Source organism: Equus asinus, chromosome 9 (assembly GCF_041296235.1).
Source record: "Equus asinus isolate D_3611 breed Donkey chromosome 9, EquAss-T2T_v2, whole genome shotgun sequence".
In the NCBI taxonomy this organism is placed as follows: domain Eukaryota; kingdom Metazoa; phylum Chordata; class Mammalia; order Perissodactyla; family Equidae; genus Equus; species Equus asinus.
The window spans coordinates 29,265,336-29,287,989 of record NC_091798.1 but is presented as its reverse complement, the minus strand read 5'-3'; the positions used below and the strand labels follow the sequence as shown (position 1 = coordinate 29,287,989).

Sequence of the window (22,654 nt, the reverse complement as noted above, 5' to 3'; positions counted from 1 at the left end):
TGTAGTTCTCTGAATTGGTAATATTACATCGCTAGGCCATCATGAGTATTAGATAATGTCAGTATGGCGCCTGGCAAACAGGAGACATATAGAATTGTGATTGAATGAATGATACTTTCTCCTGGAACCCAGCCAGTGTATTCCTTCTATGTGTAGGCAGTAGAGATGACTGTAACATTTACTATGGGATAGCTCTGGTAAGCCCATTTTTCAGGTGGAAAGTCAAGGTTCAGAGAGGTGAAGTGTCTTGCCCAAGGTCACAAAGAAGGCAAGTGGCAGAGCCAATGATAGTGGGATAGATGCCACTGTGGCTCCCAGACACAGCTTTGGGCAAAGAGTGCCCTTTTATCCTACTCACAAGTCAGACAGACCAAGACTGTGCGGACAGACAGGTCTACAGACAGTGCCCAGTTCTCTGACACCTGGGAGATGACAACGGGGATGATGATCTCCGCTGGGACGTGGAACTGGAGAGTGTAGGTGAAGAAGATGCCGACAGAGTACATCAACTTGACTGACTGGTACAACCTGCAGACAGGGGGATGGGATGTGAAATTCCATGTGGCTTCTGGGCGGGGACATTCAGGACTTACTCATTGCTCAGAAGCTGGTACTTGTCATCGAGTTATAGAACTGGCTGACTTCTGTTGACTCAGTCCTGACCTGCCATCAGAGCCACCTAGGAAGCTTATTAAAAGTGCACATTCTTGGAGATTCTGATTCAGTAGGCTTGTGGCTCAGGATTCTGTGCCGTTTTTTTTCTTTTACTTCTAAAAAAAGTTATACCTGCATAAAGTAAAACTCATAGTACAAAAGCCATGCTGTGAAGAGTCTCCCCCCACCCTTGATTCCCAGTCTCCAGTTCCTTTTTCCAAAGGCAACCCCTCTAGCAGTTTTCTTGTCATCTTTCCAGAAATAATCAGTGTACATACAAGCTTATATAGAATGTAGGTACACACACACACACACACACACACACACACACACACACACACCATTGAGCTCCATTTCCGTTCATTAAATATTTCTCGGACATTGTTCCCTATCAGAACACACAGATCAGCCTCTTCTGTTTAATAGCTGCTTGGTTTTCCAATTGCTTGGATATACTATAATTATTTTACTGGTCCCCAGTTAATGGATATTTAGATTATTCCCAGTCTTCTGCCAGTAAACAATGCTACAAAGACTACCCTTGTACATGTAACTATGCACATATAGGATACAACCCTAGAAGTAAAATGCTGGGTAAAAGTAAATGTGATTTAACATTTGACAGCTATTGCCATTTTCCCTTTACTGTCCCAGCATACTGGGGCGCTTGCTTCTGCACACCCTTGCCAAAACACAGTGTGTGCACACATGCTGCTCTTTGCCATTGCATTTGTTTAAAATTGGCATTTCTGTTATAAGGGAGACAAAGCATCTTTTCAAATATATAAAATGCTATTCTTTGGATTTGCATGTGAACTGTTTGCTCATGCCCGTTTTTTCTTGGGTTATTGGTCTTTTCTTATTGGGAAGGCATATTTATTTATCCCTTCTTTAAGGCTCCTCTGGAGAGTGTCATGACCAGCCAAGTTCAGAGCAGGTGTGAAGTCCTCATGACACCACGTTTTCCAGCTGAGGCCCCTGGAAGGAGAGCACCCGCTCGAGGTAGCTAGTGGTGGTCCGAATTGCCCAGAATAAGAACAGCATATTAGGATGGCATACATCTTAATTGTATAAAATAAGTCACAACTTCAAAGAAATCCCACGTTTACTGTCTCATCTAGTCATTAGCAGAACACAGTGAGATGGGTGTGGCCGGTGATGTTTTTCTCATTTTACAGCTGCGGCCTGTGGGAGTGAATGCCTCATCACCCTCCTCCCCTCTGAAAGACCAAGGCTGTGGGAACACATGACAATGAGAAAAGCAAACTCTCAGTGAGTGCTTACTATGGCCAGACGCTCTTCTAAGGATTTTATGTATATTAAACCAATTAATCCTCACAATCACTCCTTGAGATAGCATGGCAGTCATTTGTGCTGTTACCCAACACTTCTAGTTCTTCCAGGCTCCGGGTAGAATTTCACTTCCCTGCCCCTTGGAGTGAGGTGTGGCCATGGAACTTTCTTTGACTGATGGAGTGTGAGAAGAGATGTAAACGGCATTATAAAGGGCATGATTCATTGTGCCCTCTGTCATGGCAACTGGCAACATTTCAGGGAGTGGCTGTTCCATCAGGCTGGGTCCTGGAGCGGGGGACGGTGCAGAGCTGAGCCCCAGCCATCCCAAAATGGACATGTAGCACGAGCATAAAATTAAGCATCTGTGTGTGTTCAGCCACTGAGATTTTGGAGTTAATACTGGAGCATAATAGTCTGTCCTGACTGATACAAATGGGCATTAGTATCATCCTCTCTTTACAGAGGATGGAAATGAGGTCTGCAAGATTAGGTAGCTTGTCCAAGGTCACATAAGAACCAGATGCAAATCCCATCACTCAGCTTTAGCACCTGCGCGCTTAAACACTTGGCTCTACTGATTGCTTAGTCACTATGCACCCAATGCTGCCAGAACAAGGGGAACAGTGAACACTTGCTGAGTGCTTACTATGTGCCAGCCCCCAAAATGTTTCCTGGATGAATGAATGACTGAGTAAACGAATGAATGATCAAATGCAAGAACTCCAGACCAAATTCCAACTGAAGCGTAGCAATGGCAGTCTAGGTCCATTTCTGGAATTGGGGGCCTACATGTTGGTCCAGTGTGGGGCCCTCAATCATTACTCTGGAGTTATACTTTTTGTGGTTGCTGTTTCTGTTTCCCCAACACTCCCAGATCGTTCTTTTTCTAGAGCGTTTGAACCCTAGGGTCGGACAGATTTAGTTTCAAGTTCCAGTTTCTCATCAACAATGTGAGCTGGGAAAGTTACTTACAGCCTCTCCAAACATCAATTTCCTCATCTGTTGAATGGAACTGATAACAATAATGCTTACTCATAGGGCTGTTGTGGGAATTAAATGAGATAATGCACAGCGCCTGGATTATCAAAATGATCTGTTATCATAATACTGATATTAGCAGTTAATATTTGTTGCTAATGATAATTCAAAAGAATGCCACATTCTGTTGCTAAGGCTTGGCTCCCATGACTCTCCTCCCCTCCCCACTTCAGGTGGGCAGGGACATACCAGCAGTTGGGCAAGTTGAGGGTGATGCTGGCCTGGGTGTTTGGTCCAAACTTCATGTAGCCCAGTGTCCCCAGGCAGATGTAGAGGACGATGACAAGGGACATCCCCAAGTACAAAACAAAAGAAAACCGCTGTGGTTGCTTCATCTGGTTTTTGAGAGACAGAACCTGGAGGTGAAAGGTGGTTGCAAATGAAAAGGTAGAAAGAGATGTAGCTCCTTGTGAAGGAGCAGGTTCCCCTACAAGCATGGACATCTTTCTCCAGGTAGCCCTGGGCCAGGAAAGGCTGCATCCCCTCTCATTTTCCTCCATGCTCTCTATTGCCAGGAGTGCCCTACTCCATCTGGGAAGATGAGTGAATTCTCACTCAGTCTTCAAGACTTAGGGTGGTACATGGAGCAGTTAGCGCCCTGAGAATGGGTCCTGACTTTTCCCTCCACCAGGAGAAGATCACATTCTGCACTTTTCATAAATACTATTATTTAGACCTCTGGAACAATAATTGGCTTCCCCAAAGAGCACTAGGGACCACCCACTCAAAACCCGCATCAATCTTACCATGCCAACGCCTTCAAATGTGAAGATGGCTGTACCGAAGAACAGCAAGAAGGTCTTCCAGCTTGCCATCAAGGGTAGTTTGCTGGGATCTGGAATCCCCTGAAAGGAAGAAGAAGGGCATTGACTTTGCCATGGCATAGAAATCATTCCAAATCTTTGCCTGGTAGAAAGCTGGCCCATACCTGAACTCAACGGACACGGAGTTAGGAGCACCCATGAGATATCTAAAGCTGAGTCAACCTTCTCTTTCTCTCTCTCTCTTTTTTTTTTTTTTTGCTGAGGAAAATTCACCCTGAGATAACGTCTGTTTCCCATTTTCCTCTTTTTTTTTTTTTTTGTTTTATGTGAGCCCCTGCCACAGCACGGCCACTAACAGATGAGTGGTGTGGTTCTGCAGCTGGGGACCAAACCCAGGCCACCGAAGCAGAGCGCACCAAACTTTAACCACTAGGCCATCAGGGCTGGCTCCTTCTCATCTTTTTAAAAAGTTATTTATTTTTATTGTGATAAAAGATATGTAGCATATAATTTACCATTTTCAGTTTTTTTAAGTGTACAATTCAGTGGCACATTCAGTGGTATATTCACATAGCTGTGCCACCATCACCACTATCCATCTCTAGAAATTTTTCATCATCTCAGACTGGAATTCTCTACCCATTAAATAATAACTCCATATTACCCACTCCCTGGTCACCTCTATTCTACTTTCTGTCTCTATGAATGTAACTATTCTAGGTACCTCATATAGATGAAATCATATAATTATCTTTTTGTGAGTGACTTATTTTACTCAGCATAATGTCTTCAAGGTTCATCCGTGTTGTAGCACAGATCAGAATTTCATTCCTTTTTAAGGCTGAATAATATTCCATTTGAATGAATTTACCAGATTTTGTTTATCCATTCACCAGTTGATGGACATTCGGGTTAGTTCTATCTTTTGGCTATTGGGAGCCCACTCATCTTTATATGTGGGGAAAGCGGGACCCAGGCAGAAGAAGGGAATTGCCTGAGGCCACTCTGTAAGTTAGTGCCACAGCTCAGAGAAGAATTCAGGCCTCCTGTTTTCCAGTTCTCTGATGCCCCTGCCCCATCACTTCTCTCAGAGCTGTGCAGTCTACCAACCAGTACAGCAACGATCACAGATCCAGAGGAAGCAATTATTTTAATAGACTTCTGGGGTGGGAAGGATAATGGCTCCCCAAGGATGTCCACGTCCTAGTCCCTGAACCTGTGAATATGTCCTATTATATGGCAAGAGAGAATCAAGCTTTCAGATTGAATTAAGGTTGCTAATCAGCTGACCTTAAAACAAGGAGATTATCCTGAATTATCTGGGTGGGTCCAGTGTAATCGCTAGGGTTCTTAAAAGTGGAAGAGGGACTCAGAAGAGAAAACCAGAAAGACGGCAGCAGGAGAAAGACTCAGCCTGTCATTGCTGGCTTTGAAGATGGAAGGGGGCCACGAGCCAAGGCATGCAGGCAGCCTGGAGAAGCTGCAAAAAGTGAGAAAACAGATTCTCCCCAAAACCCTCCAGAATAAAGCACAGCCCTGCTGACACCTTGATCTCAGCCCAGTGAGCCCTCCAGAACTGTAAGACAAATTTGTGCGGGTTTAGGTCACTAGATTTGTGGTAATTTGGTATAGCAGCTGTAGGACACTAATACAACCCCCAAAACCTTCAGATTCAAAGAAACGAAACTATAATGGTGGAATTTCAGAGCCTGTGATAATAGCATAACTTGGGCTTGGGAAGCAAACTGACAGGCATTAGTGGACAAACTACTTTCTGTTTATCAGTTTCCTTGTCTGTAAACTGAGGATAAAGGTACTACTTCCAAAATAGTATCACGTGACGATTCAATGAGTTATTATATGCGAAGAACTTGGCACCAAGTGAATCAAATTCCTTTATCATCCATGGAGCTGTTGTCAACCTACCACTCTTAAACAATTTCTGTTGGTTATTTGATGAAGTTTATCTCCCCAAGTGAAGGTAACCTCCTTGAGAGCAGACCCCCTGTCAGTTTTACTTACCCATGAATCCCCAGCCCCCTGTGCAATGCCTGGATCACAGAAGGTATTCAATAACTAGTTGTTGAATGCCTCATTGTTATCCAGTGTGACAATGATGATAATGATGATGACTAGCTTTTATAGCTTGTCGGGCAGAAGTGTTCATGGATGTCACCTTAGCAGGGGCTGCTCAGAGCAGCATGTCACTTTCCTCACCTTCACTTGCCCATAATGATAACAACCCTCTCCAGGTGTCTCAGAAGCCCTGGACACTGACCCCCTTCTGCGGTGGTTTCAGGCACAGACCTGCACGATATACTCAAAGATCAGAGCCATGCTCCCCAAGGTAGTGATGTTGGCCAGTGTCGAGAAGATGGACAGCACCTTGAGATTCTGGATAAACACCAACAGGACCAGGAAGGGCAGGATGATCAGCATGTAGAAACGAATGTCCAGGATGGGGATCAGCACCAGGCTCTTCCTGGGCTGGCAGGTGTTGGACGTCACGTGGGCTTCTTCCACCATCTGATGAGAGCACAATGAAGGGCGGTGTAGTTGAGTTGCCAGATTAAACACAGGACGCCCAGTTACGTTTCAATTTCAGATAACTGACAGATGACTTTTTAGTAAAAGTATGTCCCAAATACTGTATAGGACATGCTTATAGTAAAAAAAATTATTTGCTATTTATCTGAAATTCCAATTTAACTGGGTGTCGTATATTTTTATTTGCCACATCTGGTAACCTAACAGAGCGCCCAAGACTGTGACAATCAGAGACCCTTAGAATCATGAAATCTGAAGGCTGAAGGGTCCTTTTGACATCTAGACCAGCCTCCTCTTCCTTACCAAATGGGTTTCTTTCACACATCCCAAGAACAGGAGTTCACTACACAAGAATATCTTCTTCAACTTTAAGTAGCTTTGAGTTAGAAAGTTCTGAATAGTGATCAAAATCTGTTTGGCTATTCCATCTACAATACCTGTCACAGTTTTGGCTGTTTGAGTGCCCAAAAACAAGTCTGCTCCCTCTATTCCATGAAGCCACGGAAGAATGCCGTGATTGATTCGTGATGCCTGTTAGGAAAGCACCGAGGGCAAGGTTGCAGCTGGTGTGCCTTTTGTCTAGTTAGTGATTTTCTGCAATGACAAGCCTGAGATACCTAAAGTACATCTCCCCGACACTTTTCAGGCTAAAAATTCGGTTATTTCTGATTGGACATGATTGCAAGCCTCTCTCTCCATCCTGGTTACACCCCTCAGATGTTGCTTTGGTTTCTCTATGATCCTTTTAAAAAGTGATTCCCAGGACTGGGGGAACTCCAGAGTGTGGTCTGATGAGGGAGTAGGCTCCTTACCTGTTGTAAGTTGTCTGCCATGAACATAAAATAAACACTGCAGAAGCCCAGCTGGGTGATGATTAATAAGAAGCTGACAGTGTACCTGAGAAGGAGAAAAAGAGGCAGACAGAGGAAGAAACAAGCTATTTTTTAAAATGCATTTACTGTTATTTTTTGAAACAATTATTTATGGTATTATTTTTAATATTTCCCCACATTTTTTATTTTGAGAATTTTCAAGTCCACAGAAAAAGTTGAAAGACTAGTTTTATTAACATACATATATCCTTTACCGAGATGCACCAATTGTTAACTTTTGGACCTAACTGCATTATGTATGTGTGCGTATGTGTGTAAGTATGCATTCATCCATCCATACACACACACGCACATACGCATTTTTTCAGAACCATTTGAAAGTCAATCACAGATATCATAACATTTCAGCCCTAAATACCTCAGCATACTTCTCTTAAGACTATGATATCCAAAAAATCAACTTCAAAATCATCAAATTTATAGTCCATATTTTAAATAACCCAATTTTCTCCAAAATATCTTTTATAGCTGTTTTTATTTATTGTTATTATTTTTTTTATTTTATTGAGGTCATAATAGTTTATAATATTGTGAAATTTCAGTTGAACATTATTATTTGTCAGTCACCATATATATGTGCCCCTTTACCCCTTATGCCCACCCCCCCAACCCCCTTCCCGTCTGGTAACCACAAATCTGTTCTCTTTCTCCATGTGTTATCTTCCACATTTGAATAAAATCATATGGTGTTTGTCTTTCTCTATCTAGCTTATTTCACTTAACACAACACCCTCAAGTTCCATCCATGTCGTTGCAAATGGGATGATTTTGTCTTTATTTATGGTTGAGTAGTATTCCATTGCATATATATACCACATCTTCTTTATCCACTCATCAGTCGGTAGGCACTTGGGTTGCCTCCATGTCTTGGTTATTGTGAATAATGCTGCAGTGAACACAGGGGTGCATGTGTCTCTTTGAATTGCTGTTTTCAAGTTCTTTGGATAAATACCCAGTAGTGGAATAGCTGGGTCATATGGCATTTCTATTTTTAATTTTTTGAGAAATCTCCATATTGTTTTCCGTAGTGGCTGTACCAGTTTGCATTCCCAAAAGCAGTATGAGGGTTCCCTTTTCTCCACATCCTCTCTGACATTTGTTGTTTTTTGTCTTGGTAATTATAGCCATTCTAACAGGTATAAGGTGATAGTTCATTGTAATTTTGATTTGCATTCCCCTGATTATTAGTGATGTTGAACATCTTTTCATGTGCCTGTTGGTCATCTGTATATCTTCTTTGGAAAATGTTATGTTCATATCATCTGCCCACTTTTTGATTGGGTTGTTTGTTTTTTCGTTCTTCAGTTGTATAAGTTCTTTATATATTTTGGAGATTAACCCCTTGTCGGATATATGATTTGCAAATATTTTCTCCCAGTTGGTGGATTGTCTTTTCATTTTGTTCATGGTTTCCTTTACCTTGCAGAAGCTCTTTAGTCTGATGAGGTTCCATTTGTTTATTTTTCCTTTTGTTTCCCTTGCCCAAGTAGACATGGTATTCGAAAACATCCTTCTAAGACTGATGTCAAAGAGTGTACTGCCTATATTTTCTTCTAGGAGTTTTATGGTTTCAAGTCTTACCTTCAAGTCTGATCCATTTTGAGTTAACTTTTGTGTATGGCAAAAGATAATGGTCTACTTTCATTCTTTTGCGTGTGGCTGTGCAGTTTTCCCAACACCATTTATTGAAGAGACTTTCCTTTCTCCACTGTATGTTCTTAGCTCCTTTGTCAAAGATTAGCTGTCTGCATATGCGTGATTTTATTTCTGGGCTTTCAATTCTATTCCGTGGATCTGTGTGTCTGTTTTTGTGCCGGTTTCATGCTCTTTTGATTACTATAGCTCTGTAGGATATTTTCAAGTCAGGGATTGTGATACTTCCAGGTTTGTTCTTTTTTCTCAGGATAGCTTTAGCTATTCGGGGTCTTTTGTTGCCCCAAATGAATTTTAGGATTCTTTGTTCTATTTCCATAAAGAACGTCACTGGGGTTCTAATTGGGATTGCGTTGACTCTGTAGATTACTTTAGATAGTATGGACATTTTAACTAAGTTTATTCTTCCAATCCATGTACGTGAAATATCTTTCCATTCCTTTATGTCATCATTGATTTCTTTCAATAATATCTTACAGCTTTCAGTGTATAGGTCTTTCACTTCCATGGTTAAATTTATTCCTAGATATTTCATTCTTTTTTGGGGGATTTTAAATGGGATTATATCCCTGAGTTCTCTTTCTGTTTGTTCATTATTAGAATACAGAAATGCAATGATTTCTGTAAGCCGATTTTGTACCCTGCAACTTTGCTGTAGTTGTTGATTATTTCTAATAGTTTTCTGATGGATTCTTTAGGGTTTTCTATATATAAAATCATATCATCTGCAAACACCAAGAGTTTCACTTCTTCCTTACCAACTTGGATACCTTTTATTTCTTTTTCTTGCCTAATTGCTCTGGCCAAAACCTCCAGTACTACGTTGAATAAGAGTGGTGAAAGTGGGCACCCTTGTCTTGTTCCTGTTCTCAGAGGGATGGCTTTCAGTTTTCCCTATTGAGTGTGATGTTGGCTGTGGGTTTGTCATATATGGCATTTATTATGTTGAGGTACTTTCCTTCTATATCCATTTTATTGAGAGTTTTTATCATAAATAGATATTGGATCTTGTCAAGTGCTTTCTCAGCATCTAATGAGATGATCATGTGATTTTTATTCCTCATTTTATTAATGTGGTGTATCACACTGATGGTTTGTGGATATTGAACCATCTCTGTGTCCCTGGTATAAATCCCACTTGATCATGGTGTATGATCCCTTTGATGTATTGCTCTATTCAGTTTGCCAATATTTTGTTGAGGATCTTTGCATGTATGTTCATCAATGATATTGGCCTGTGAATTTCCTTTTTTGTGTTGTCCTTGTCTGGCTTTGGGATCAGGATGATGTTGGCCTTATAAAATGTATTAGGAAATAATAATGTTAATAATAATAAATGTTCTGTCTTCTTCGATTTTTTGGAATAGTTTGAGAAGGATAGGTACTAAATCTTTTTCGAATGCTTGGTAGAATTCTCCAGAGAAGCCATCTGGTCCAGGACTTTTATTTTTTGCGAGATTTTTGATTACTATTTCAATCTCTTTATTTGTGATTGTTCTATTCAGATTCTCTATTTCTTCTTGGTTCAGTTTTGGGAGGTATATGAGTCTAAGAATTTATCCATTTCTTCTAGATTGTCCAATTTGTCGGCTAAAAGTTTTTCATAGTATTCTTTTAGATATTTCTGTGGTATCCATCGTAATTTATCCTCTTTCATTTCTAACTTTATTTATTTGAGCCTTCTCTCTTTTTTTCTTAGTGAGTCTGGCTAAGGGTTTGTCAATTTTGTTTATCTTCTCAAAGAACTGCCTCTTAGTTTCATTGATCCTCTCTAATTTTTTTTGTTTCAATTCCATTTATTTATGCTCTAATTTTTATTATTTACCTCCTTCTGCTGACTTTGGGCTTTGTTTGTTCTTCTTTTTCTAGTTCTGTTAGGTGTAGTTTAAGACGGCTTATTTGAGATTCTTCTTGTTTGTTAAGGTGGCCCTGTATTGCTATGAATTTCCCTCTTAGGACTGCTTTTGCTGAATCCCATATGAGTTGGTATGGTGTATTTCATTTTCATTTGTCTCCAGATATTTTTTGGTTTCTCTTTTAATTTCTTCAATGATCCATTTGTTGTTCAGTAGCCTGTTGTTTAGTCTACACATGTTTGTCACTTTCCAAGTGACAAACTTTTTTTTTCTTTAGTTGATTTCTAGTTTCATAGCATTATTGTCAGAAAAGATGCTTGATATGGTGTCAATCTTCTTAAATTTTTTGAGGCTTTCCTTGTTTCCCAACAAATTGATCTATATTTGAGAATGTTCCACTTGAGCTTGAGAAGAGTGTGCATTCTATTGATTTTGGATGGAGGGTTATATATATATATTAAATCCATCTGGTCTAGTTTTTAATTTAGTTCCACTATTTCCTTGTTGACTTTCTGTCTGGATGATTTATCCATTGATGAAAGTTGGGTGTTAAGGTCCCCTACTATTATTGTGTTGCTGTTAATATCTCCTTTTAAGTCAATTAATAGTTGCTTTATGTACTTTGGTGCTCCTGTGTTAGATGCATATATATTTATAAGCATTATCTCTTCTTGGTAGAGTGCCCCTTTCATCATTATAAACTGCCCCTCTTTGTCTCTCATTGTCTTTTTTATCTTGAAGTCTACTGTCTGGTATAAGTATGGCAACACCTGCTTTCTTTTGTTTGCCATTACCTTTGAGTATTGTCTTCCATCCCTTCACTCTAAGCCTGGGTTTGTCTTTAGAGCTGAGATGTGCTTCCTGGAATCAGGATATTGTTGGGTATTGTTTTTTAATCTATCCAGCCACTCTGTGTCTTTTGATGGGGAATTCAACCCATTTACATTTAGAGTGATTATTGATATATGAGGGATAATCATGCCATTTTATCACTTGTTTTTGGTTCTTCTGTATTTCCCTTGTTTTTTGTCCCATGCATTTTGGACTGCCAATTCAGTTTTGTGTTTCTCTATGATGGTTTTCTCAGTTTTCTTTTTAATTATGATTTGTGTCTCTGCTCTGATTTTTCGTTTAGTGGTTACCATGAGGTTTGTGTACAAAAGATCTCGTAGATGAGATAGTCCATTTTCTGATAGCCTCTTATTCCCTTAGTCTAAGCAGTTTCCATCCCTTTCCTGTTCCCCTTCTAAGTTATTCTTGTCACAACTTATTCTGTCTTTTGTTGTGAGTTTCTGGTTAAAATGAAGTGATTGATTATATTTATTCTTGATGTTTTCCTCTCCTTTATCTTTAATGCTATAATTAAGTGTTTGCTAATCTGTTCTGATGGAGAGTTGCAATTTTCTGATTTTGTCTGCCTGTTTACCTCCTTGCTCCAGGCTTTGTAAACACTTTTATTTTTTTTGAGGTATGAGGGACTTCTTGATTATATCTTGTGTGTGTTGGGAATCTTGTGGCAATGAATTCCCTCAGTTTTTTGTTTATTTGGGAAAGTTTTTACTTCTCCATCATATCTGAAAGATGCTCTTAGTGGATAGAGTAGTCTTGGCTGAAAGTTTTTGTCTGTCAGAATTTTGAATATATCATACCACTCTCTTCTGGCCTGTAAGGTTTCTTCTGAGAAATCTGCAGAAAGCCTGATAGGGGTTCCTTTGTAAGTTATTTTCTTCTGCCCTGCTGCCCTTGATATTTTTTATTTGTCATTGATTTTTGCCAGTTTTACTAATATATGCCCTGGAGAAGGTCTTTTTACATTGATGTAATTAGGAGTTCTATTAGCTTCTTTTACTTGTAATTCCAGCTCCTTCCCCAGGTTTGGAAATTTCTCAGCTATTATTTCTTTGAACAAGTTCTCTTCTCTTTTCTCTCTCTGGAGTATCTATAATCCTTATGCTGTATTTCTTAATTGAATCAGATATTTCTCATAGAATTTCTTCATTTCTTTTTAGTCTAAGTTCTCTCTCCTCCTCCATCTGAAGCATTTCTGTATTTCTATTCTCTAAAATGCCAATTCTATCCTCCATAATATCAGCTCTGTTATTTAAGGACTCCAGATTTTTCTTTACCTTATTAATTTTGTTTTTCATCTCCAACATTTCCGATTGGTTTTTCTTTATAGTTTCAATCTCTTTTGTGAAGAATTCCCTCTGTTCACTAATTTTGTTCCTGCTTTCATTGAACTGTCATTCTGAGTTCTCTTGTAACTCATTGAGTTTTTTTACGATAGCTATTTTGAATTCACTGTCATTTAGATTATATATTTCTGTGCCTTCAGGGTTGATTTCTGGGTGTTTGTCCTTTTCCTTCTGGTCTGGAGTATTAATATACTTCTTCATACTATTTGATGGGGTGGATTTGTACCTTCACATAGTGATAGTATCTGGTCACAGATTCCACCTGCCGCTGCTGTGGGGCAGGAGCTGTGTATTTTGAACCTGCTGCGATCCCATACATCATGCCTGTCTGATCCTGGGCCACTCCTTGGGACTGTAGCAGCCCTGTGGGCTCTTGCACTGAATGGGAAAGTGATCACATGAGGGGTCAGTGCTGCTGCCACCTGCTCCCACAGTCCCACCAAAATGCACTCCCCTCTTCGGGTTTCCATGGTACTATGGGGGTTTGCAGCAGCTGGGAGCTCATTTGCCTGGGTGTGCAGACCCACCACCATCTCCTCCTAGATCACACCACCTGTTGTGCTTGGTGGGTGGGGCCTCCCCACTGAATCTGCACCTAAGCCACTCCCCAGGACTATGGTGGCATTGTGGGCTCTCCCACCAGATGAGGAAGCATTCACAAAGGTGCTCAGGGCTGCTGCTGCTTGCTCCCACTATTTTATCAAGACTTGTTCCCCTCTTTGGGGCTGAAACAGTACTATGGGCATTTGCAGCAGCCGGGGACTCATTCACCCAGGTTTACAGATTTGCCGCCATCTCCTCCTAGGTCACACCAGCCATTGTGCTTGGTGGGAGGAGCCTCCCCACTGAGTCTGAGTCTGGGCCATGCCCTGGGACCACAGAGCCACTGTGGGCTCTCCCACCAGATGGGAAGGTGCTTATGTGGGGCCTCAGGGCTGCTGTCATCTGTTCCTGCAGTTATGCCAAGATGCATTGGCCCCCTGGGCTGCAGCAATGCAATAGGCATTCTAGCCAGGAAAGAAGTACAGGTCTGCTCAGGGGCTGGGCAGTGTTCACCTATCTCCACCTCCACCCCAGGGGTAGTCCATCCCCCTTGTATAACTGCGTGAGTCTCTCTGGCGTCCTGATGTGCTGTGTGTATATCTTCTGCTGGTCAATGAATGTCCATTTAGTTGTAGTTCAAAGGGGGAGAGACAAAGGGAACACCTCACTCCTCCATGTTGCTGAAATCCTCCTGTTTTTATTTTTTTTGATTCAGGATCTCATCAAGGTTTATTGCATTTGGCTATGTCTCTGTAGTCTTTTTTCATGTAGAGCAGCCTTGCATACATCCACTTTTTTTTGTTTTCTATGACGTTGGCTTTTGGGGAAGAGTCCATGCTGATTGTCTTGTAGAATGTCGTACATTGTGGACTTGTGATTATTTCCTCATGATTAGATTCAGGAGAACACTTTTGGCAAGCATACCACAGAGGTGATATTTTGTACTTTTTGTTGTCACATTGGGAAGCACATCCTGTGGTTCCACTGTGATGGTGACTGCCAGATCTCTCTGTTGTAAATATACATTTTCCTCTTTGTAATTTGGGGGTAAAACTTTGAGATGGCATGAATATCCTATTCTCCTCAAACTAAGGTTTTTAACATTCATTGATGATCCTTGCCTGAATCAATTATTTTATCAGTGGTTGCAAGGCAGTGGTTTTCCAGTTCCACCTGTCATTTTTCCTAAATTTATTAGTTGGCATTTAAGAAAGCGATATTCTTCCCTCTTCCTTTTTTTTTTGGTATCACAATTGACTCACATTAATTATTTTTTAATTTAATATATTATATTCCATTATGGTCATTATTCTTTTGGATTCTTAAATTGTCCCAAATTTGGAGATACATTTATTTTTTTAAGGGAACAAAGATATGTTTCTCTACTTAGATTTTCATATTTGGATCAGTGTTTTTCAAATCGGGTTGTAGCACCAATTGCATCAGAATCATCTGAAGATTATGCTAAACATACAGAGTCCTGGTTTTCATATCAGCCTGTTGAGTCAGAAGCATGGTGGTGTCACGTGAGACTTCAGAATGGAGATGATTTTTTCTCTCTTTCTTACGGAGATTTTCAAACATAAACAAAAGCAATGACAATTAACTCAATGACTCCTTGTGTGCTCATCCCAGGTTCAACAATTATTATCTTTTGGCCAATCGTCTTCCATGTATGGATCCCTTCACCCCCACCACACACATGCTTCTTTTGTTGGAATATTTGTAGCAAACTAGAGACCTCAAGTCACTTCACCTGTAAATAATTCAGTATGCAGCTCTAACAGGCAAGGGCTTCAAAAAATATATAACCAATATGCCATTATAATCCCTTACAAAGTTAACAATAATTTCTTCATATCTTTTAATATTCAGTCCATATTCAAATTTCTCCAATTGTCTCAAAAACATCTATTTTACAATTGGTTTCTAAACAAGTCTATACATTGCATTGTGCTATTAAGTCTCAGGTTTTTTAAGCTGCTTTATTCCTCTTGCCCCGTTTTCTTTTGTCCCCTAGCAACTTTTCATTTTTTTGGTTGGTGCTGAAGATACCAGATAAGTTGTCCTGTAGTATGTCCCATTTTCTATATTTGGTTGATGACTTCTACATAATGTCAGTTATTTTGTTCTCTCTCCTCTGTGTTTCCTGTAAACTGACATTAGATCTATTGGCTTGATTACATTGAGGTTCTTCATGTATCTTTCTGGCAAGGATATTTCCAAAGTGGTGCTCGGTATTCCCTACTGAATCCCACATAAGACATCATATCGACTGCCCCATGTCTAAACATGAGATCCTAAGATCAGTACCTGGGGTCTGATGGTGTCAGTGTGTTCTTCCTTTACAAAGTTTCCTAATGACGTTTCACCTAACAGCTTGAGCATCCATTGATGATAGTGGCCTACATGGAATGGGCAGTTTTTAATCAAGCCCCACAGATATCCCTTAGCACACTAAAAATCACAAATCATGGGTTTAAATATTTTCCCAGCTCTTTCTCAGTTCTGAAACACCAAAGACACGGTACCATGTAAGAAACAGGAGCTAGATATTTTGTATTCCAGTCCTTGTTCTGCCATTAAATTCCTGTGTAACCTTGGGCAGCTTCGTTGCCCTATCTGGGCTTTATTTTCTTCCATTTGAATAGGCATGGATATGGTGATCTCTAGATACCCTTCCTGCCCAAAAGTTTTATTCAGGTTGTCATCAGAAACTGATAAACCTTGATGAGAAAGGATGGGCAATTGCGAGTCATCCATGATTACTGCCCCATGACCCTGCCTGTCTGTTAATCAGAGTGACTCCTAATCAGGAGATCAACGATCTACTGAGAGTCCCAAGAGAGGAACTGCAGAAGGGATCTGGGCAGCCATAATAATGACTCACTACCTCCTGAGGGGCTCTGCTGGGAAAGGCTGAAATGTTAGGTTCTCAGTTGAGTTTCGCTCCACCATCGTCTGTGTCTATGTCCTTGGACATGTTGTTTTATATTTATAAGCCTCGGTCACCTCAGATTTCCGGGACAATAAAGACTCACTCTGCCTACCTCACAAGGTCATTGAGATGATCAGAGGAACTAAGACCTTAGAAAAGCACTTCATAAGCCGTAGCCTTTTTATCAAGCAAGGGAACAATCTAAATGTTTACCATTAGGGGAAGGATTAAACCAAACTATGGTATACATACACACTGGGGAACACCGTGAGCCTTAAAAAGTAATGAGGTACATCTCTATGTCCCAACGTCGAAAAAAATCTACAGACGTATTATTAGGTGAAAAAGGTAATTTCCAAAAAATTTCTAATTAACATACAAGAAAATAGAAAACAAAATATATATTTCCATTCACACATATATTCACGTGTACAGAGAGAAAAAGTCTGGAGGAACATTTACTAAGTATCTGATTGCTTCTTGGATAAAGAGTGGGAGGGAGGACGGCGCTATCAGAGGAGATTCTCTATATTGTTCCACAGTTTGCAATAAGCACACATTCATTTAAAACCTGTGTAAATAGAAATAAAGGAAGAACAGGTGGGGATTATTATTATTGTTGCTATTGTTACTATTACTACCACTATGACATCTATGACGACTACCTCCCCCACATCGAGTGGGTCCTCAGCCAGGCGTTGGGGCAGGTTTCGAGGCTGTACATCATGGCCTCTCCATAGTCCACGAAAGTCTTCTGCAGTCTGGGGAAAGGACAAGCAAGGAGTAACTTACAACACTTTTGTTAAAGGTACAATTTACTCCTGAAGTGAGTCATGATTATGCATTTGTGTGTTAACATGGAGCATTCTGGTAATGTTCTAGCAACAGTCTTAATGAGATATAACAGTATACTTTTAAAACTTTCAGGAGTCTGCCGTTTTTCTGTAGCTGCCTTTTTAAACACTAACGTTTAAGTGGATTTGTTTTTTAAAGTCAATGGTAGCTGTGCCTTGACTTAGGTCTGCAAACCAGGAGAGAGAGGCTGTGAAAGGTGTGAGGTGTGCGGGAGGAGGAGGAAGCAAGGGGAGGCGAGGTGCGTACAGCCAAACCATGGTTGTCGTTTCTGGACTCATTTGCCCGCCTTCCCACTGTGAGGGAGCTGGAACATTTGAGATGCCCGCCTCCGACGAGATCCCATGCAAAAGGTGATATTAGGCTCCTGCCCAGCACCCTGTAGGATGTGACACCCAAGTTCCAGCCTATCTTGTCCCCCTTCCCTAGGCAGCCCTTCCTGGGATGGGGTGTGGGGGGGTGGGGAGTCCCGTCGAGGAGCTGTCTATGAGTCAGCAGGGGCAGGGCAGGTTGCCGAAGGCCCGAATCCCCAGTTTTTTTTTTTTTTTTTTTTAAGATTTTATTTTTCTCCCCAAAGCCCCCCGGTACATAGTTGTATATTTCGTTGTGGGTCCTTCTAGTTGTGGCATGTGGGATGCTGCCTCAGCGTGGTCTGATGAGCAGTGCCATGTCCGCGCCCAGGATTCGAACCAACGAAACACTGGGCCGCCTGCAGCGGAGCGCGCGAACTTAACCACTCGGCCACGGGGCCAACCCCCGAATCCCCAGTTTTAACTGCACAACTGAGGAAAGCAGCTGGGAGAGAGCAAGGGCCCCAGGCTTGTCAGGGGACCAGAGTTGAAATGCCAGCATGCCCCTCAGATCGCTGGGAGACCTTGAGCAAGTCTCCTTCCGGGCCTCATTTTTTTTTTCACACGCAGTCGCAGTGAGAGGTGGATGCGGAGATCCTTTGGGAACATGGCGCCATCTTGCTGTTTTTGTGATTACTCACTGTGCTTGGCATCTTAAACATGAATGAGGTCACATTGCATAGGACTGGCATATACATTAACGTGAGGGTTACAAATTCAACAGCGATGGGGAGCAGACAAGTGTCAGTAACAGGGTGAGAGGGGCTGGCTACTGAGAGAATGGAGACAGCGGCAAACCCTGGGGCACACGCCCTCTCTAGAAGGGGTGACTGGGACTCCGCTCCTGCGGAACGAGGAAGGGATGAAGCCCCGAGGTGCCAGATTGTCTGACTGGTGAGGAGAGGTGGAGATTTTCTTTTAATGCGAAATCTCCAGGTTTTAAGACATTGACTGAAAAACAAAACAAAAACAAAAACTGTGGGACATATGCGAAGGCCATAGTCAGCTCTCAGGCCATCATCTGTAACCTGTATATTAGAAAAAATGAAAAACAAGTCATCCAAAAAAAAAAAAAAAAAACAAACCCACGGAAAGGCTCTCGTGAATGGCATAGATGTCCCAAGGCTGCACGGTGATAGAATGGTCCCAGCAGGCATGAGGGAGGAGATTTGCAAAATGATTAAGGAGTGGAGTCAGACAGGGCTTCAAATACCAGCTCTGCCACTTCCCAGCTGGGTGACCCTGAGCAAGGCATTTAACTCATCTAAGCCTCAGTTTACTCATCTTTAAGATGGGAATGAAAATGGTGCCTACCATAAAAGTTTACCGTAAGGAGAAAAGAAAAGACGGCTCACAAAGCTCTCGCCATGTACCTGGCACAGTGTAATTGTGCAATAAATTTAATGGCTGGATGAGTAAAATGTTCTTTTCCTTCTGGAATTGTTTTTGCGTTGAAGTTTTGAACGTATAAACATTGAGTATTGTATATTTGCTGTATTAATGATTGAAGTCATTGTGAACTGTTTATTTCATTGCTAACTATGTTTTTTACTTTTACTAAATTGTCCCAAAAAGAGTTTCCCTGGAACAAATTATCCTTACAAAGTGTGTGCATTGAGTTGGGGGAGGATGGGAGGGGAGATAAGAGGAAAAGAATGACACCCTTAAGTGTCTTGCACACACGTGGAAGTTCATGGAGCGTGTTTGCATCTTTTATCACTTTCGATCTTCCCAGGTGTGGATACTTAGGGTCAGAGGGTGCAGGAACTTGACAAAGTCGTTCAGCTAGTTAGTTGCAGGGTTGGGCCTGGACCTAGGAGTTTCCAGCTTGGATTCCTTATCACCCCCTCCCCTGCCTCTATAGAAGTCAGGGCAGCAGGGACAGTGGCCTAGAGAAGCGTCCAACTAATCAGGTCATTGGTCAAAGGAAACTCCGCACACCCTCCAGTGGGGCCTGGCCCGGGGGTGAGAGAGAAGCAGGGCGCTCACCTCTGACTGAGGTGATGGGCACAGTTCAACAGGATGACCATGCAGTGCACGGTGAGGATCCCGATGGCCAGCAGGCTGATAGGGCCGACCTGGAGGGGGAAGGAGAGGAGCGGACACTGAGCCACAAACTGATGGCTCCCACAACCAGCCTTCTCCCAGCCTGGGTGCTGGGTCCCCTCTTGGAATAAAGCTGCCTCTGGGGTGAGAGCCCCTGAATGTCCTTGTGCGCTCAGATGCTCTGGGTTGAATGCCCTTTGTAGCATCACTGCAAAGTGGCTGCCCAACCTCTGCTAGGATACTTTGAGTGACGGTAAGCTCACCACCTCACCAGATAGCCCATGCCTTTCCTCATCTCCCTTGAATTCTCCCTTCTAGATCCCTCGCTCCTTTTTCACACCCCAGCCATCACTTCCTCCCAGATACTTGAAGACCGAGGTACCTCTTAGGACTTGGCTCTCTCCCTCCAGTACAGGGTTGGCACAGGGGCACTATTAACATTTTGGGCCAGATGGTGCTTTGTTGCGGGATCTGTCGTGTGCATTGTAGGCTGTTTAGCAGCATCTGTGCCCTCTACTCACCAGATGTCAATGGCCCTCCCTCCCCTGCTGAGTTGTGACAACCAAGAATGTCGCTAGACATTGTAAATGACTTCGGGGTGTGTGTGTGAAATTGTCCCCAGTTGAGAATCACTGCTCTAGTATGTCTAACTTGTCAATCTCTCTTTTATTTTTTTAAATAAAAATTATATATGTTTAAGGTGTACCCAGGATGATTGATATACGTATACATAATGAAATGATTACTACAGTCAAGCTAAAGAACATATCTTCTCCTCACATAGTTTCCATTTTTTTGTATATGCGATGAGATAAAAAACAGAGCTCATTATTTATCATAATCTCCCAGATGTGATCAGAAAGGCCTAAAGAGGGACTCCCTCACCTCCTTTGTGCTGGACACATGTGCCTTTATAGATGTGACCTGAGATAACATTATCTATCACAAGAAATAAATGAGAGATCAAGAGCATCGCTAGATTCCACTAGAATGTGGCCTCGATGGAGCAGACACTTTTTGTCTTGTTTACTTTTATATTCCCGGGGCCTAAGAACGCACAGGTAGGTGCTCAGTATTTATGTCTCAGATGAATCATGGTCAGAAGTTCTGGTGGGAGATGGAGGGTAAAGAAATCATCTAAAGATTCTTAGGAAGCAAAAACCCAAGGCTAAAAGAGCTATCTTAAGCAGTAAATACCACAGTGGCAAAGACACTTTGGCTGAGGGCTCTGTGGTAATAATAGTCTTCAGAAGTTCTAGAACCCTCAGGATTCCAAAGGGGAGAGTCTCGTCTCTGGGTTGGAACTGCTACAGATTGGAAGTCATTTCAGAAGAAGCCAGGGTCTTGATATGTCTTTGGAGATGGGGGCCACTTATGAGGCCTGCAGAGAAGGAGAAAGTAGCATTAACTAAATGGAAATCTCCTGTCTGGCACCAATTGAATTCAATAGACATGAACTGGGACTTCCTGTGTGCTGGTCTCTACAGCAGGCATTGTGGGGAGGTGTACAGAAAAATCAGAGTTCCTGCCCTCAGAGCTCTCAGGTAAGCGAGGCTTAAAAAATTAGTAGTCTCATCTTTGTAAGTGCTAAAGAATTCCAGAAGAGCTAGATAGAAGTTCTAGAAAAACACCAGGTGAGGGTGGCATTAATTTTAATAGAGAATAGTCAAGATTTACTGAGGAGGCAGATTTCAAAAGACAGAAGCAAGGGAGAAGGGAGCAGCGTAGGAAAGAGATTGAGGTGGGATGGCACTGGGAGTGTCAGGGGACTGGTGAAGCCTTCGTCATCCTCATCTTCCAAGCCACTTTCTCACAATCAATCAGATGGTTTGAAATAGGAGCCACACACACTCGAATGCCTGCAAGGACCAACCAGGCTGCTGATGTAACGGAATAAAATAGGCTGGATATAATCCCAGGGGGTGGGGAGGACTGTGGCTAGATAGATTCTGTATGGGTATGTGAGTATGGTGGGTCTTTAAGAAGAATGGTGGGGTGGGGGGGATTGGATGAAGGTCGTCAAAAGATAGGAACTCTCAGTTATGCGAGTTATAGGTACTGGGGATGCGATGTACAACATGCTGACTATAACTGACACTGCTGTATGGTATATTTGAAAGTTGCAAAGAGAGTAGATCCTGAAAGTTCTCATTATGAGGAAGAAAAATATACTTTGTAACCATATGAGGAAATGGATGTTAACTAAACTTATTGTGGTAATCATTTCACAATACATGATTGTCAAGTCATTATATGGTATACCTTAAACTTATACAGAGTGGTATGTCATTTCTATTGCAGAGGGTACCCCCAAACTGTCCATTGATAAACACTGCGAAGGCCTTAGGGAGCCATGACCCCTTACCCCAAATGCGGAAACCTAGTTCCCATCTTACCAGTAAGCCGGCATTTTTGATGGCCAGGGGAAGCCCCAGGAGGCCTGTGCCGATGTTGCATTTCAATAAATGGATCAAGGTTTGCAGCATCCTGTCGGGACAGAGGAGGAAGACAAGAGGGTACGTTAGTGGATGGGAAAGGCGACCCTGTGCTCAAGCTCCTTCCAGCATCTCCAGCACCCTCTGTTGGGAAGAGAACAAAACCAGACCAAGTGGACTCCGGTTTAACTCTCCGTTCCCAGGATCTGTGCTGGAACGTCTGGTCCAGAGCTGGAACTGGTTCAGGTGACTCAACAGATGTTTCACACACACTAAGCTCTGAAACAGAAAGTTAACACAAATTGCTACCATTCTGGATAACTCCCTTACCAGTTTATTCATTAATTCATTAAATGATCTCATTTATGATTTATTCACTCAGTATTTATTGAGACGTACCACATGCCTGACATTTAGGTAGACAATGAAAAAATTAAAAACAACTGCCTCAATTTACAGAGTCTGTATCGGGGCCAGGTCATTTATTAATTCACTCACTAGAAAAAACAGTCTCTTACCACATATGGTGTATTTACCGGTTCTAGCTGACCCCTCACCCATTTACTCAATCACTCTTTGTTCTGAACTTATTCC

At 41.8% G+C, this 22,654-nt stretch overlaps 1 protein-coding gene across 2 annotated transcripts in view; it reads right to left on the bottom strand.

Annotated features, from left to right (window-relative positions):
* The window catches only part of SLC36A3 (solute carrier family 36 member 3), a 37,855-nt gene that overhangs the window by 3,716 nt on the left and 11,485 nt on the right, over positions 1 to 22,654 (bottom strand). For both annotated transcript variants that reach the window (XM_014834312.3, XM_070517182.1), the window contains 8 exons: positions 22,022 to 22,112; positions 19,569 to 19,657; positions 17,043 to 17,138; positions 7,112 to 7,196; positions 6,060 to 6,278; positions 3,735 to 3,833; positions 3,178 to 3,344; positions 359 to 528 (listed from right to left, as the gene is read on the bottom strand). In XM_014834312.3, the coding sequence (XP_014689798.1) occupies positions 359 to 528; positions 3,178 to 3,344; positions 3,735 to 3,833; positions 6,060 to 6,278; positions 7,112 to 7,196; positions 17,043 to 17,138; positions 19,569 to 19,657; positions 22,022 to 22,112 (1,016 nt within the window). The remainder of the gene's footprint in view (positions 1 to 358; positions 529 to 3,177; positions 3,345 to 3,734; positions 3,834 to 6,059; positions 6,279 to 7,111; positions 7,197 to 17,042; positions 17,139 to 19,568; positions 19,658 to 22,021; positions 22,113 to 22,654) is intronic.